General features: G+C 43.4%; 1 protein-coding gene across 1 annotated transcript in view; it reads left to right on the top strand.

Moving 5' to 3' along the window:
* The window catches only part of RIC8B (RIC8 guanine nucleotide exchange factor B), a 28702-nt gene extending 15141 nt beyond the window's left edge, over positions 1–13561 (top strand). The window contains exons 2-10 of the mRNA XM_073567834.1: positions 10–57; positions 536–1144; positions 2377–2471; positions 5237–5387; positions 6562–6657; positions 7049–7193; positions 7277–7421; positions 8391–8510; positions 11837–13561. Of these exons, the coding sequence (XP_073423935.1) occupies positions 10–57; positions 536–1144; positions 2377–2471; positions 5237–5387; positions 6562–6657; positions 7049–7193; positions 7277–7421; positions 8391–8510; positions 11837–11948 (1521 nt within the window). The 3' untranslated portion in view covers positions 11949–13561. The remainder of the gene's footprint in view (positions 1–9; positions 58–535; positions 1145–2376; positions 2472–5236; positions 5388–6561; positions 6658–7048; positions 7194–7276; positions 7422–8390; positions 8511–11836) is intronic.
* The last annotated feature ends 1898 nt before the right edge of the window (positions 13562–15459 follow it).

The raw sequence follows: 15459 nt of genomic DNA, 5'->3' as shown, positions 1-15459 counted from the left end.
TCTCCATAGAATCTAACCACGTTTCAGTTTGATCCTACCTATGAAGAACATAGAAAGGCGAGTATTTATTGCTAGAACAGTTTGTCGTTCCTTGGCATGTTGGTAAAAACTGTTCCCCTTTTACTTTGATGGGTTTTTCTCTGCGTCTTTCAGAATTACAGGATGCTGTGCATCTGTATTGTTGGTATTAGTATTATCAGAATTTAAAGAGGGTGTCCACTACTTTAACATTGCCTATCCTTAGGATAGGTCACCAATGTCTGATCGGTGGGGTGCGGCGCAACCCTCCCATCAGTTGTTCTTGGTGTTGTTGGCCAGAACTGAGAAGTTACGAAGCTGAACAGCTCCATCTAATGTATAGTGGCAGTGGCTGGGTACTGCAAGTCCGCCTCTATTGATTTGAATAGGGGTTGTGTTTGTGTGTTTTTTTTTGTTTTTGTTTTTTGTTTTTTTAATTTTTGTTGAGACCTACAGTAAAAAATTATAGTATGGGAATATCTCTTAACTTAAATTTATTTATTTTCCCCTCTTGCAGAAACTTTGTGAAGCTGTCTTTGTAGTCCTGGATAAAGGAACCAGTATATCCTGCCAGGTTAAATGCTTGGAAGCTCTCCGCATCCTCTCTAGAGACAAAAATATTTTGGCTCCAGTGACCACAAAACAAAATATGGAAATCCTAATGAAAAAGGCAAAGCTGGATCCCGAAACCAAAGCTTTGGGAGATGCCGCTGACTTCCCGGTCATTGTGGAGGCATTGAAGTGTCTGTGCAATGTCGTCTTCAATAGTCCCATTGCGCAGAAGCTGAGTCTGGAATTGAACTTTGTTAGCGGGCTTTGCAACGTGCTAGAGATATGCATGGACCATAGTGCGGTCAACGACATCCGCTGCTTCGATCTACGGTTGCTCTTTCTCCTTACGCTGTTGCATACGGACATTAGGCCCAAGTTAAAACATGAACTTCGAGGGCTGCTTCTACTGACAAAGACCATGGAAAGTGTTCTGAATATTCAATGGGCCAAGAAGTATCAGACAATAACTAGAGAAAATGCCCCTGCGATCCCTTTGCAGGAGACGGACTGCACCATAGAGGCTTTGAAAGCGCTGTTTAATGTGACGCTGGACAGCTATACTGTCCGCAGCGAGGTATTCCATGGCTTTTCTCTTTCTTGCACATCTAATGATTAGCTGAGGCGGCACGATGCTGCAGATGCTCTCCTATTGACCTGTATTGGCCTTTGCAGTACCGTTAATGGCCACTATGCAATGTCTTGCTGCGCCAAAATTTGGTCGATTAATCATTGGGTGCCAACCTCCTATATAATATCAATGTCCTGGGGAAAAGCCCTTTAGCGTCTAGCTGCAGCCATCCTATTCTTGAAGAATGAAAAGGTCTTTACGTGTTCTTTACAGAGGATGGTGTCTAGTACAACAGCACTCAAATTTATACATAGGTGTGCCCCATCAGCACTAAGGTCCGTCTGTCCAAATAACGGGATCCCTTTATGATGCACACGGTGAAGAAGAAGAGTGCCGGAGTACAGAATGGGCACTGTCATAAATATGTCTGATGGCTTACAAAACTGCAACCGGCTCGGCACAAAAAAATTCCCAAGTGCTGGCCAATATGTCGTCTTGTTTTCCAACTGTCTGTGAAGGGTAACCTATCTCTAGCAGCTGAGACGAATTAAAATGAGTGGGGTTTGGTTTTTGGCTCTGTGAAGTGGCGCTCCTGCCAAATTTTTATTCCCCTGAACCTTTCTATAAAGTTCTAATATAGTTGTAGTAGAATATTGCTTATTACCAGTTTCCAGCGTTGCTCCGCTCCTCTACTTTGCCGGAAAGGTTGCACAGGTCGGTGCTACTTCCATCCATGTGAGTTTATGGAGCCTCAGAACAATTCTTTATAGACTTGCATTGAAAAAGCTATTTTTTTTTTTTGTACCACACAAACGACTGTCATATGGCTAGTCTGTTTTTGAAGTCGCATGAACCGGAAGAGCAGCGGAGTGGTGCTGGAAACAGGAGAAAATGGCAATCAAGTATTATTATTATTAGGTGGACAATTAACATTACTGATTCCAAACAATCCCAAGACCATTCTTCCAATATCGCCCTTCCCTCTTCGCCTGCAATATTTTTTCTCGTTCTTCCTGTTATGGAGTCAGGGAAGTCATTGCTATGACCTTTCTGTACTTCAGCCTAGCATTACATAACAATGGCAGTCTGCGGCTCTTTTCATGTTCAGATTCCTGTTTATAGTGATGCATAATTAATGCTTTTCAGTGTTTGTGTCATGATGAAAAGAATTCATATATCGTGTGTTTCTTTTTTTTTTTTTTTTTTTTCTCTTCTCCTTTCCCCACTTTATGTACCAGATTGAAGCTCATCAATTCCGTCACCTGGTTTCCATTTTGCGCCATATTTTACTTTCCCGGGGGCCATCTGAACTGAAGACTGAGGAGCTGCACAGGTTGGTGTGAATTGTGTTCGACAAAGCTGGATTAACAAGAAAGCCAGAGCGCTCGCTCTTCACCAATGCACTTCTGGATTAGGAAGTGAGGGTTGCTATTAATGGACCTTTAAATACTTGCCATATCTTGTGCACCTCTCCTCCAACTAACCCCTTAAAGGGAACCTGTCATCATGGATTTAGCATGTTAAAGTAAGGGTATGGCCATAATGGCGCTGTTATACTGATAGATGCCTGTATGGAACAAATCTGCAGCCTGGTTCTTGTTTAATTCACATTAAAAGTTTTGGTGCATTGGGGGGCAGTTCTGTGGGTAGGGGTTTGTCCCCTGCCTCCGCCCTTGCACGTTTTTATGAGCCTCCTTCTTTAAACTTCCCGCTGCTTGCATACATCCACCTCTCAGTAGTCTTCTGACGAGCCGAAATCTCAATCTGCGCATGCGCCTCTTTGCTGAAGACTACTGCGAGGTGGATGTGCGCAAGAGCGTGAACTTTAAAAGAAGGCTCACCATTTTAATTGCGATCTCGTGATGACTGGTTCTCCTTTAAAATTTTTTTTTTTTTTTTTTTGAGCCGTAAAATTTTAATTCTCATTGATCTAACCATTCGAGGGTTTTGAATTTTACCAGTTTTATTTATTTTTCTTTGCTAATTTTTTATTTTGTTGTATTTTTGCTCTTGCTTAGTCCCCTAAAGACTTGTTTTTTACCACTGGTACTATACGACAAAGCGTCAGAACTCTGTTGAAACCTTCAGCGTTTATCTTGCTCAGTTTTCAGAATATCACAGGCTTTTTTCCTTTTCATTATCAATTGCGTCAGACCTGACGTCCATTATTGACCTTGTCATCCACAAGGCCACCTTAAAGTAAAGAATTGCGCATTGATCAGTCCATGTAATCCCCACACACCCATTGTCCTTTTCAGTCCTCCATCTTCATGGTCAAAAGAGATCCTAATAGACCTCTTAATGGCTGTGATTGTCATAATACAATATGGAGGGTGAAGGACGCACCTTTCGGCCGCCTCGGCTCCCTGAAATGCATGTGAGGGAACTGCTTATCTCCTCATTATCGTACCTCTCAAACTTCCATATATCAAAGACTGAGAATCACAAATCCACAATGGCAGATTCGCCGTAATCACCATTTCTGCTGCCGAATATTTTTATTTTTATCGTCTGTTCTTGAAGCATCTGTGTTTTTTGTTTTTGGTGTTTTTTTTTTTTTTGTTTTGTTTTGTTTTTTTTGTTTTTTTTTTAAAAAGAACTTTGTCCAAAAACATTGCTGTAAATGTCACTTTCCCATTCAGCGCCGGCATGCTATTTTATATTCAGAAATGCGGAGTATCCTGTGGTAAACTCCTCTACATTCCCACACGGAGGCGTCCCCGACAGAGACCCCTGCATGGCAGGAGAGGGAGTAGGAGGGAGGACACGTCGGAGTGATTAATGACCGCCGAGGAGAGAATGGAGAAGTAATGTTATTATATACACACTGACTCCGGAATGCCAGTTACTATTGTCTTCCCCCGGCCGAGTCACCGGTACACAGAACATTATACACACTTGTATGCCACAAATAAAACTGTCAGGAACCTGACAAAGATCACACTGTGCCCTCACCGAAAAAAAACACTTGTTCGGGCACAGCCATGCGGAAAATGTAATTTCTGTCAGTGACGGGGAAGGGGTTTCGGTTCCAGCTTATTAGGAAAACCATAATAAAGGAATGGGGACTCGAGATGAAACCTGACACCTTGGAGCTAGGTGAAAATGCTGCAATTATGTGACAGAATATGGTCCCACCCCTCTTCTTAATGCTGACAGTGCCAAATCGTGTCACATCACTACCTCTTAACCTGAGGGTCTGAGACCCAAAGCAATCTGGTGATGACAGAAAAGATTTAGTTGTCTTTGTATTGCCTCTAAATGGCTGCCACCAGATCAAGGGACCATTCGTTTGCTCTACTTTGATTCCTTCTGCTCCCGTGGTGTTTTGTTTTTTTTTGTTTTTTTTTTTCTGTGTATTTTTGATGTTTTGGCTCTCAGAGGAATCCTGCGAGCCGTGCCCCCCTTGAGCAAAGAACCTGGGGACGCAGCGGGAATAAAGGCAAAAATTGGTCACTCTTGGCCTCGTCTTTTAAATAAATGGTCGACCATATAGCAAGTCCTATGGGAACATAGAGAACCTAAGCTAAAAATACAACGTACAAATGCCCTGTACTAAATAAGAAAAAACTTGGGGTACTTGGTTAACATTTTCTTTGTTTTGGTGTTAAAAAAAAAAAAAAAAAAGTCATCCTACCACGACAAGGTGTACCTAACTCTTGTAGTTCACCTCACTGTTAGCAGACGTAAAAATAGACGAGGGCACAGTACCCCGACTCTTCAGACACCTTGCTATAAACAAAATGAACAATCCAAAAAATAGGGAGCCATGCCGCAGTTTGTACTCAGATCCGAATCAGCTGACATAGGAAGTGATCTACAAAAGTTGGGTACCATCCTGTTTGGGGTACACCTTGTTGTGGTGGGATAGCTTTTACGTTGTGGGGGGTGTGGTTTTTTTTTTTTTTTTTTTTTTCTTTTACAACTTACTGTTGAAATGACTCCAGAGGTTGTCAGCAGATGTCACACATTGCATTTAGTACAGTGGTTGAACCTATATCAGGCTTTCCTTTTTAATCCCCATTTTATATGTCCATGCATAATTTAGTTATGGAAATAAAAATATGTATTATAAATTTTTTTTTTTTCTTTTTTTAGCAATACTATCAATCTGTTGAGCAACGTTCCCATTTGCTGTATAGATGCCATCACATGCTCCACAATGACAGAAATGGCTGCGAGTAAGCATGAACCCGATATGCAGGCCATCCAACGCATTCTGACCTTCATGGAGAAGAGAATCGACAAGGTAAGGCTCTTAATACGAATTTCACGATGACCGCAACTTCTGACTGCCAAGGAATCAGAAGTAATGTCACAAGCTCTCAATGGAAGTCTGAGAACAAGAGTGAGGCCCTCATATACTTGCATTGAGAAGTGACTTCCAGGTCCCTCAGGGACCTTACATTAGAAGCACCACTCCAGGATGGTAGTATGTACCAGAGTGGTGCTTTAAATGAACCCCAGATCACTTGAGTCCATGATCATGCCTGAACTGGTGGCAAGGGTTCATTTTCCCTACAGCGCCACACAGGCAGCATTGGGTATTGCACTTTTCGAAATGCACTTAAGACAAAAGAAAGGATACCTCTCATAGCCTAAACTGCCCCTGCACCTTTGTTCCTGAGATGGCCCACTCTTCTTTGTCTAAAGACTTGGATTTATTTTTAAGTGGTGCAGACCTCAACTCTTTTCTATGGGCGGCCACTTGAAGAACCACATCGATTTGGCTAAGGAGACCAGATTTATGTAAAGGGAAGAAGCCATATCTCAAGAACTAGCACACCATGCGTCAGGGGTTGTACGTGGATGTCTCAGGACTGGCTGCAGGTTCTTCTGACATGAACTTGATGGCCATTTATAGGAATATATGAGGCAACCAAGTTTGTGACCTGTGGCTGGACCATGCACAGACCTTTCAGCTGAAGACCAGCCACAACCGCTGAGTCAGGAGACTTGACATTCAGGCCGGGTCTTGCATTGGAAGAATGTGTTTCACGGGTCGGGTACGTGAATTTGGCCAAGAGGATCTGTGCACTTGCAGTTGAAGCAAAAAGTTGCTATAAAAAAGCAGGTCTTTCCCTGGGGGCAGCTGCAGCTAGACCTAGTTGATGACCTTGAAAGATGTATTTCCATCTCCTAAAGTGGTGCTGATCTCTAAGAGATGGATCTGTGGTGGAAGCCGACATCTTGGAACATCACTGATTCTGGGAATAAAGGAACAATGCTATCTCCACACAAGTGCCCAGGACCTCCTGTGTGCATGTGACTCTTTAGCAGTACCCCTGGCAGCGGAGTGCCACACGTTTCATTTTGAAGGTCATCAGGGTCCTAGAGGAGAGATCCCACTAATAATACATTCATCCAGATTTGAGATCCTGAATTGTTTATCATCACTGTTTTGTTTCTCCATCTCATTTCAGGGATCCGGCTTCAGAGAAGGCCTCACTCCTGTCCTTAGCTTACTCACTGAATGTTCCAGAGGGCACAGAAATATACGGAAGTACCTCAAAGCTGTGGTAACTTTATGTAACATAACTTTGTTGTACAAGAAATCTGTTCTAGGACTGACATTGTCGAGCAGCCACGGCGACTCTAACATAGTATTCGAGCACGCCGAAGACACTCGGTTAGCACCCGAGCACGCTCTTCACTACTAACCTTTTAACTGGTGCACATTTTATTAAAATGGTTTAATTTTGCTCCATATTATTGCATTGTCTCCATCCCCAGCCCCTTTAATTTCTGGTTCTCAAATGGAAAAAATGTTAGTGTAAATTGAGTAAGACCTGAACTTCAACCCAACAATATTTTGTATATGTGTGGGGGTCCTTACAGTACTTCTAGTTTGTCAACTACCAGTCTCCCTCCGTTTTTATTAATGGACCTGTTACTTTCACGTTCCCTTAGGTTCTCCCACCACTGAAGGATGTCTCCAACCGGCCAGAAGTGGGCTCCACCCTTAGGAACAAGTTGGTTCGACTGATGACCAATGTGGATTTAGGGGTGAAGCAAACGGCTGCTGAATTTCTGTTTGTTCTGTGCAAAGAGCGAGGTAATAGACTAGTATGGTTGTTTTTTAATCCCCTCTGGCTTATAAAATAGTTTTGAATGTTTTGTTTTTGTCTTTCCTGATAGTGGACAACCTTCTCAAATATACTGGTTATGGAAATGCTGCCGGACTTCTCGCTGCCAGAGGTCTCCTAGCCGGTGGTAGAGGTGAACGCTGGTATTCCGACGATGAAGATACAGACACTGAAGAATATCTTCAGGCAAAACCAAAGTAAGGACACCTGGAAAGCGTGAGCTATAATAAAATAATTCTGAGATTATTGTACTTCATGATAGTGGTAAAACTTCTTTGATATGACTTGAGTTTACTTGTGAAAAGAAAAATGGAAATTTTGGCAAAAATTTTGAAAATTTTTCAAGTTTTCAAACTTATTTTATTTCTGCCCTTAAATTAGAGAGAACGTCAGACAAAATAGTTAATAAATAACATTTCTCACAGGTCTACTTTACATCAGCACCAGCACAATTTTGGAAACATACCTTAGTTTTTTTGTTAGGGTTAAAAGTTGACCATCGATTTCTCATTCTTACAGTAAAATTTCCAAAACCATTTTTTTTCTATTCTTAATTTTTTTTTTTTTTTAGGGACCACCTCACACTTGAAGTGACTTTGAGGGGCCTATATGACAGAAAATACCCAAAAGTGACACCATTCTAAAAACCGCACCCCTCAAGGTGCTCAAAACCACATTCAAGAATTATATTAACCCTTCAGGTGCTTCACAGGAACTGAAGCAATGTGGAATGAAAAAATGAACATTTAATTTTTTTTTTTCTTTTTTTACAAATTTACTTTAGACCCAAAGTGTTTGTTTTTTTTTGTTTTTTTTCTTTTTTTTTTTTTTGTGGGGGAAATCTACTGTTTGGGTGCATGGTAGGGCCTGTATCTCCTATTCATGCAGACTTGGAAGAACTGCATTGCTAGAAGTTGTGTGTTTTTTTTTTTTTTTTTTTTTTTTTTTTCTTCTTCCCAAATTACAATGACTACTTGAATACCGTAAAACCAAAAGGCAAAAGCGCTGCGGAATATGTTATCGCTATATAAAAATAAAGATTATTAAATGTCATCTATAGGAATGTAAATTATAGTTGTTAATTTTTATTTTTAATATTACTTTATTTTATTTTTTATTATAATTTTAGTGTGGTTTAATTTTTTTTTTTTTTTTTTTTTCCCCAGCATTAATCTAATAACGGGTCATGTTGAAGAACCATCGCCAAACCCTCTAGATGAGATGACGGAGGAGCAGAAGGACCAAGAGGCAATGAAACTCGTCAATATGTTCGACAAGCTCGCCAGGTACTGAAGCCACGTGCAGCCGGTGTTATACAAGGTGTCTACTAGGAAGGGATCAATGGCTTCCAAAATGTGATTGCCTAACAGCAATATTTAGGTGGGTTTAATGGCAAACCCTCAGTTAGGACACAGACGGGTGTATAAATTAGAATGCAGTGTACGGACTGGCCAGCGTCACAGCTGCACAGAAATGTATCTTCAGGTTGTTTTCTTCCTCCCTCCGCCCTTTGTACTTCCACCTATAGCTTTAATAAGCGAGCCGCCATGAATGCGACGCTTTATATCTACCACAATGGCTTCTAGCGAAGGTTTCGCGCTGCCAGCCAACCCTTTGTCGGCCCTTGGAATCCTACAGTGGAAGAATCGGGTCCAATTATCGTCGAGTTCTGTGATACATTCAGTAGGAGGACAGGCGGCCTGTGCGGGCCCGCTCATTAAAAACACATAATTACAGGCTAATTGTTAAGGCAGCGCTCTTGTGGCTCTTTGTGACAAAACAAAATCGTGTAATAGAAAAGGGAGTAGAAAGTATTGATGGTGTTTAGACTTCAATTAACACAAAATATTAATGGCGGACGGGGCTCCGGCTTGTGGAATAAGAGCGCCGGCTTGTGAATGGCTCTCGGTTCGCCGCAGACGGTCGTTAATTGTGGCCGGGAAGAGGCGCTTCGGTGTCTTTGCGTTCCCTCTCTGACCTTTCTTCCTGCCAGCCGCAGTCGTATTGCAGGTATGTAACTAATTAAAGCTGGAGGTGAATGGACGGCTGCTCTCAGGAGACCTGGAAGTCGATGTAGGAATGTGGCGTGGACAGACATGGGTTGGGTATTACAATTTTGCACACCTACATGCTATAAAAAGGCCATTTCCAGTCTTGTTGGCTCATTAAAGGGGTTCTCAGCTTTGTACAATTGTAATAAGTGGGTATTGCTCAGTGAGCAGATCATTGTTCCCCTGCTGATAATCTGTAGAGAAACCTGGCCGCCAGGGTTTGTAATTAGTGATGAGCGAACGTACTCGGATAAGGTGTTATATGAGCATGCTCGGGTGCTTACCAAATTTCTTCGATGTGCTCGAATATTATGTTTGATCATGGACCGGCCGCAGGTCTCCCAACTGGTGCATGTTGGCATCATATAGTACTGAGACTGTCGCTCTCTAGTCAGGACACCTGCAGCAAGTCCGTGCATGACGGTCAGAGATCCACCGACCTCTTAAAAGTTTTATTCTTTGCACTTTAAAGTCTCACAACTGATTAAAACGTGTTGGTTTTCAACTCTGCCAACCCCTCACCCTCCATCAGAAATTTGACTGGCGTTAAGAAACTGGAGTGAAATGTGACATTTTCCAAATGTTTCTCGCACAGTTCATCATTCTGTCTAAAACTTCTGCAGCAGTAAAATTGTTAAAATATGGTGAGCGAGAATCTCTGGGCACAATTTTATGGCTGTAATACTGATTGATATTTTTGGTGTATAAATCCACTTTCTGGTTCTTCTGTAATCACCATTTGAAGTTTTAGATTTCGGTGCATCGGGGATGGACTGTGCACTGGGTCTTCTCTTCCCTGTCTGATTCCTGGCCCCTCCGCCTGCCTCCGGTCTGTGAATGACGTTACTGCTGAGATCTCAAACTGGGGAGACAGGACACACGGACTGGAGATGGACGGAGGGAACGAGGAATTAGACAGGGAGGCGAAGACCCAGTGCAAAGTCCGGTCCCTATGCACCAAAAACTTCACATTTAGATTAAAAAGTGCAAAGTCGTTTTCTTCAGTCAGTATTACAGCCATATTTTCTCTTTTGCATCACAAAAGCGTGCCGATTTGGGTTTTTGTTTAAAGAGAATCTAAAGCCAATAATCAGTCTAATGGAATAATTTACTACTGGGTTTTACTTGAGGAGGTTGCACTATGACTGGGCCAAACACTTAAGTGCACTTTCCCAACTGCTTGTTGTCCCTCTTATCGCTACCCTTCCCTTACTTTTATCAGCTTTGGCTTCACAGTGCTAGGGAAGGGCCGAGATACAGTGGGAGGGAAATAAGCATGTGTGCTAAATATTTGGCCCCACCATGATGCACTGAGGGTCTGTACCTTGTTCAAACTATTCTGTGCTGACGAATCCTTGAAGTGAGCATAGCCCAATGCTGATCACTTGTGTGTAGTGTGGGGAATGAGATTTAGTTGACAGTTGTTGTTTGTTTTTTGTGTTTTTTTTTTTTTGTTTTTTTTAATACTATTGGTAAAATACGCAGCTGATTTATTTCACAAGCAAATTTAGAAAAGTCAATTTCCTTGCTTGTAAAGGAGTTTTCTGCTTTGTACACTACTGACTGGAAAAATCTGGTACTGTTTGATTTGCCTGCAGCACTCTCGCAGGGGAAGTTGGGCGTTACAGTTCCCATTGTCAAAGTAATGGGTTGCCTGCATAACAAAGGTCCTCCAGAGTGTGAGATGGTTTTTATAACCTCTCTTCACTGTGACAATAAGGATCCTAATCGAGGACCCCCTCATACTACAAACTATACCCCCATTTGTAAAGTAGGTGTTGCGGCATAGATCTTATCTGTAACATGTTGCCTAGTTCTATAGAAATTTTTCAGCTCTGATAGGTATGCAAATTCTAAATTGGGTGTGGTATAATAAATTTACACTCCCATCTTGATAAAAGAAGGAACCACCATGGGAACAAGTCTTACCATGTACTTGGTAAAGCCATTTATCTAATACAGACCTTGCTGCAGTTTATGGTTGCTGCTATAAACTTGTAGAATTAATTTCCTATGCTTCTTTGGCTTTAAATCAATATTTAATGATTCCTCAACTAGGCTGAGCGGGGCAGAAATAATTGGATTAATGTAGGAGAGCTGTCGGGAACTTTAAAAGGATTAAACTGATTGTCAGCTCTGTAATTAAACCTGCACAGACAAAAGGTTGGCTAATTCCTTGTGAATCGACTGCGTCTCAAGCACCACTAGAGGATGTGCGTGCGGAATGCTCTCCGTACCCGTCCTATCCCTCATCCTGTGCCGTTACATTGAAAATATACAGTCGCCTATTTAATGGGTGCAAAAATGATGGCGTGTCCAGGCACTTTTTTTTTTTTTTTTCTCCACTCCTACTTCTCCCAAGAAAAGCCATAGACTTGCACCTTGTCCTTGACTCAATACCTATTACTTTTAATTGGATGGCAGCCACTGTGCCTGAGCGGCGCCCATTCTTCCTCCTGTCATTGTGTCCCTTTTATTTGCTAAACATTGAGGTCTGATTTTTGTCTATGGAGGGAGCGGAGTTTTTCTTGTACTGAACTGATCTTAACTTTGTCTTTCAGGGAAAATATTATTAAACCGATGGCCGTGAGATCTGACGGGACAATGGCTCCGCTGGAAGAAGCCGTACACTACACAGAGGTCGCCGAGCAAGACAGTTCAGATTCAGACTAGACCGTCGCCTGTGTGTTTTTTGTTTTTTGTTTTTTTTTGTTTTTTTTTTCCCCCCTCTAGTGATAAATTGCTATTTGTACTCTTTCTGTCTAAATTTGAAGAAATGGGGGCGGGATGACTTTATAGTACTATATTGAGTTATTGGAAAATAATTTTACCCCCCTCCAAAAAAAAAAAGAGGAATGAGTTTCTTCCTCTTAATTTTGTTCATCCCTTTCAGTGATATTAGTACTTTCCTTTCCAGAAACCTATGGCCACCATTACAACTCCAATGTGGTAGGCACCAACTCACACTCCTCCCTTAAACTCTGGGTATTGATCCTTTCTCTAAAGTCCTGATTGCCAAGTTCACCTAGTATTTATTTAGAAAAATGGATTCTCTAGAATCGCAAAAGGGTTGTTGCCCTGTCTTGTTTACTCTAATAGGTATTAAAGGAGAACTCCATGTAAAAATGATACTGTCATCCCTAGTACAAGAGTGAGGCATGACCTAAGCGTTCGAAGACCACCTGGTCGCCATTGATCGATCAAGCATAGCAGAGTAGACCTCATTTATCAACTCATAGCCTTGTTTGGTTGACAGCTCTCTCTGTACTTGGCCTACACGAGCTGAGAATTGGGAGAGTGTGGAAAAGCCATTATCAGACTCCTCTGGGGTGTGGCTTAACTCGGTCTAAAAGGCTTGGCTGAACCTTTTCCCACCTCCTAGAATCCTTGGTTCCTCTTCTTAGCCAGAATGCCAAAGAATACATACTGGGCTGACTAACCAGGCTCATTTGACGCAATACGCTCATATTTAGTAATGATTGATGGCTTGATCCCAACCGTCCATGAGAAATGTCCCGTTTGATTAGAGAATTGGTCACATATGCGCACTACTTCTCCTTAAAATTGTCCATGGTACAGGAGTACAGTATTCTGCCATCGCCTCACCTACATAGGAGCAGTAGGGTGTTGGAGACTGGACCTCCATACATTAGCACCACCCCCATTAAACCTGGATTCTATCCAAAGAAACCTCATACCAACTAAGTGTTCGATCAACAGGAGTCCAACTGCTGAGACCACTACTTGCCTCTAGAATGGATGGGGCCACGGTCCTTAACCAAAAAACTAATGCCCTTGATGGAGTGAGGGTCAAGCATGCTCTTTTGGAGTGACAAAAATTGAGTGCTGTTCTAGTGGATAGTCAGAATACCTCTTTACCTGAAAAGGGGCACTGAAAGATTTTTTTTTTTTTTTTTTTTTTTTGTTTTTTTTTTTTATTGGGGAAATGTTCAAGATTCAAAAGGTTTACGGCAAAATAGACTGCCCCTTGGGACATGGGAATACATGTTACGCTTGTAAAAGTCAGATGATTCCATATATTGAGATGTAAAATACTGTGTCATTGTGATCTTCCAATCAGTATTAATGAATTTTCTTCTGCCATGTTGGATTGGGGTCACTATTCTCACACTGGGATGCTGGTACATGACCACTAAGCCTCAAAAGCTCTATGCATATCTTACACTGGGGTTTTATGTATACATATAAACACATTTATGTATTGGATAAAAAGGAACTGTATGGCTGATTTAGAGAATTGGCAATAAAATTTCCAGTTTCTGTAAGTTTTTAATTCTTGACATCTTATTTCTATTGGCACCTGAAAGCCTTTATATGCAAGTCTTCGCCGTATGTGTGCAAAATACCCAACTACTAATGAAAAAAATCTGACTACCTGTGACCACCACTAGAGGGAGCTCACTGAAAATTTATTCAGTCATCCATGACAGCACCACCAGAGAGAGGGCATCTGCCCTTCAGGAACAGGAAACCTACAGATACAAAAGGGTGGCACCTCTCCCACGCATCAGTAGGTTTCCTCTTCCTAGAGGACAGGACTTCCTACAGATCGTCCGTCATGGATCATCGAAGATATTCCCAGGCCGGCTGACCGACCCAGGTAGCTGGGGGGTCTCCTACCTCTGTCAGCGCAGGGTTCCTGGAAGCGCCACGGTGGGGTCGGGTAGGTCTCCACGGCAGTGGGTGGAGCAAGGGGTCCAGAGGACAGCAGTCTCCAGATTGCCAGCACCAGGTATGTATGCCCCGGGCCCCTCCTGGTGCGTTCCTCCTGGGTCCGGTCTCCTCCTCGTCCGGGCCGACGGCGCCCGTTCGGCAGGCGCAGGGCGGCGCACGGGGGGCTGGAGGCATTACCGAGCCGGGGGCGCAGTGCCGGCTCCTTTCCGCGCGCTCCCGCGGCTTCAGGGGGTGGCGGAGCTGACGCTCCGGAAGGGGCGGGGCCGGGAACGCCGAAACCGGAAGTCGGGTGCCGGCTGGCTTCCGGTGTGCGCCGCGGGAGCGCGGCTGTTATGAATGGGTCACCGAGGAGAAAAAAAGCAAAACAAGCTAAGTCACAGAAAACCAGAGAGGTTGGTAACTATGCAGATTGCAGATCCCTGATCATATCACACAACTAGCAGCAGCCGTGGAGCATACCTACGATGTTCCTAGACGCTTCGTCACAGCCGGAGGACTAAATAAGCCTGAAGCATGAAAAGGGGAAAACTAACTGCCCCAGAGCAGACCCCCAAAGGAAATAGCCCCCACACATGTATTGATGGTGAAACAAGATGAAGGCACAAACACAGGCAGGAAAATAGGCTGAGCAAACGATGGGGCCCAAACTAGAGAGGAAAGGAAAGACACTGCAACCTGCAAAAAAACCCTACAAAAATAATGTCAAACACTTCTGATAGCAAAATTAACCCTGAAGTCACTAGCCTTCTCCCACTATATCAGCACTCTGAAATATTCTGAGACAGAGCAAAAAGAGACCAAACTAGTAAGGGACAAAAAGCAAATTGGCAAAATACTGATAAATAAGAGTGGAAATTCAGCACAGCCCCCAGCCGGGGCTGGCTGACCACACCAAAAAACTGAATAGACCAACAAAATCAAGTGTGACTATTAACAGAAAAACTTAGCTTTAGATGGAACAGAGCTGAAAACCAAGAGCTGACAAGCCAGAAGGAATCACCAGCAACTGAATAGGGCGTCGGCTGTCTTAAATCCAATCTGAGACTCCTGAGGTCCAATCGTCATCCTCATTCTCAGCTGGCAGATCTCCACCGATCAAACCAGCCTCACTACCTCCTGTTACCACCAGAGGTACCACCAGAGGGAGTCTGGAAGGAGAACTCGCAACTGGTGAACCAGAGAATGAACTCACAACACGCGGCTGTCCGGGGTCGCGTGCGGCGGCCGGAGCACGGGGCGGGAAGGTGGCCGGGGGGGGGTCAGAGCACGGGGCGGGAAGCTCGTGGGGGGGTCCCGGGTGGGAGGTGCCCTCTGCCAGAACCCTGCTGACCCGGATATTCAGGAGGCATCATAAGGCAGGTGGGGACGCTGCTGGGGTGCTTCTGAAGGGCCATTGCAGCAATGGAGACAACGGAAGCCCCAATAGATCAGCAGGACGTGGTGTAGGAGCGCCCGCAGAAACAGGCCACAGTGAAGCCTCATACAAGTG

Source organism: Dendrobates tinctorius, unplaced genomic scaffold, assembly GCF_039654945.1.
Source record: "Dendrobates tinctorius isolate UK_male_01 unplaced genomic scaffold, ASM3965494v1 ptg000020l, whole genome shotgun sequence".
Classification (NCBI taxonomy): Eukaryota; Metazoa; Chordata; class Amphibia; order Anura; family Dendrobatidae; genus Dendrobates; species Dendrobates tinctorius.
Note: the sequence above shows the minus strand (reverse complement) of the source record. Positions and strands in the feature narration are given on the sequence as shown.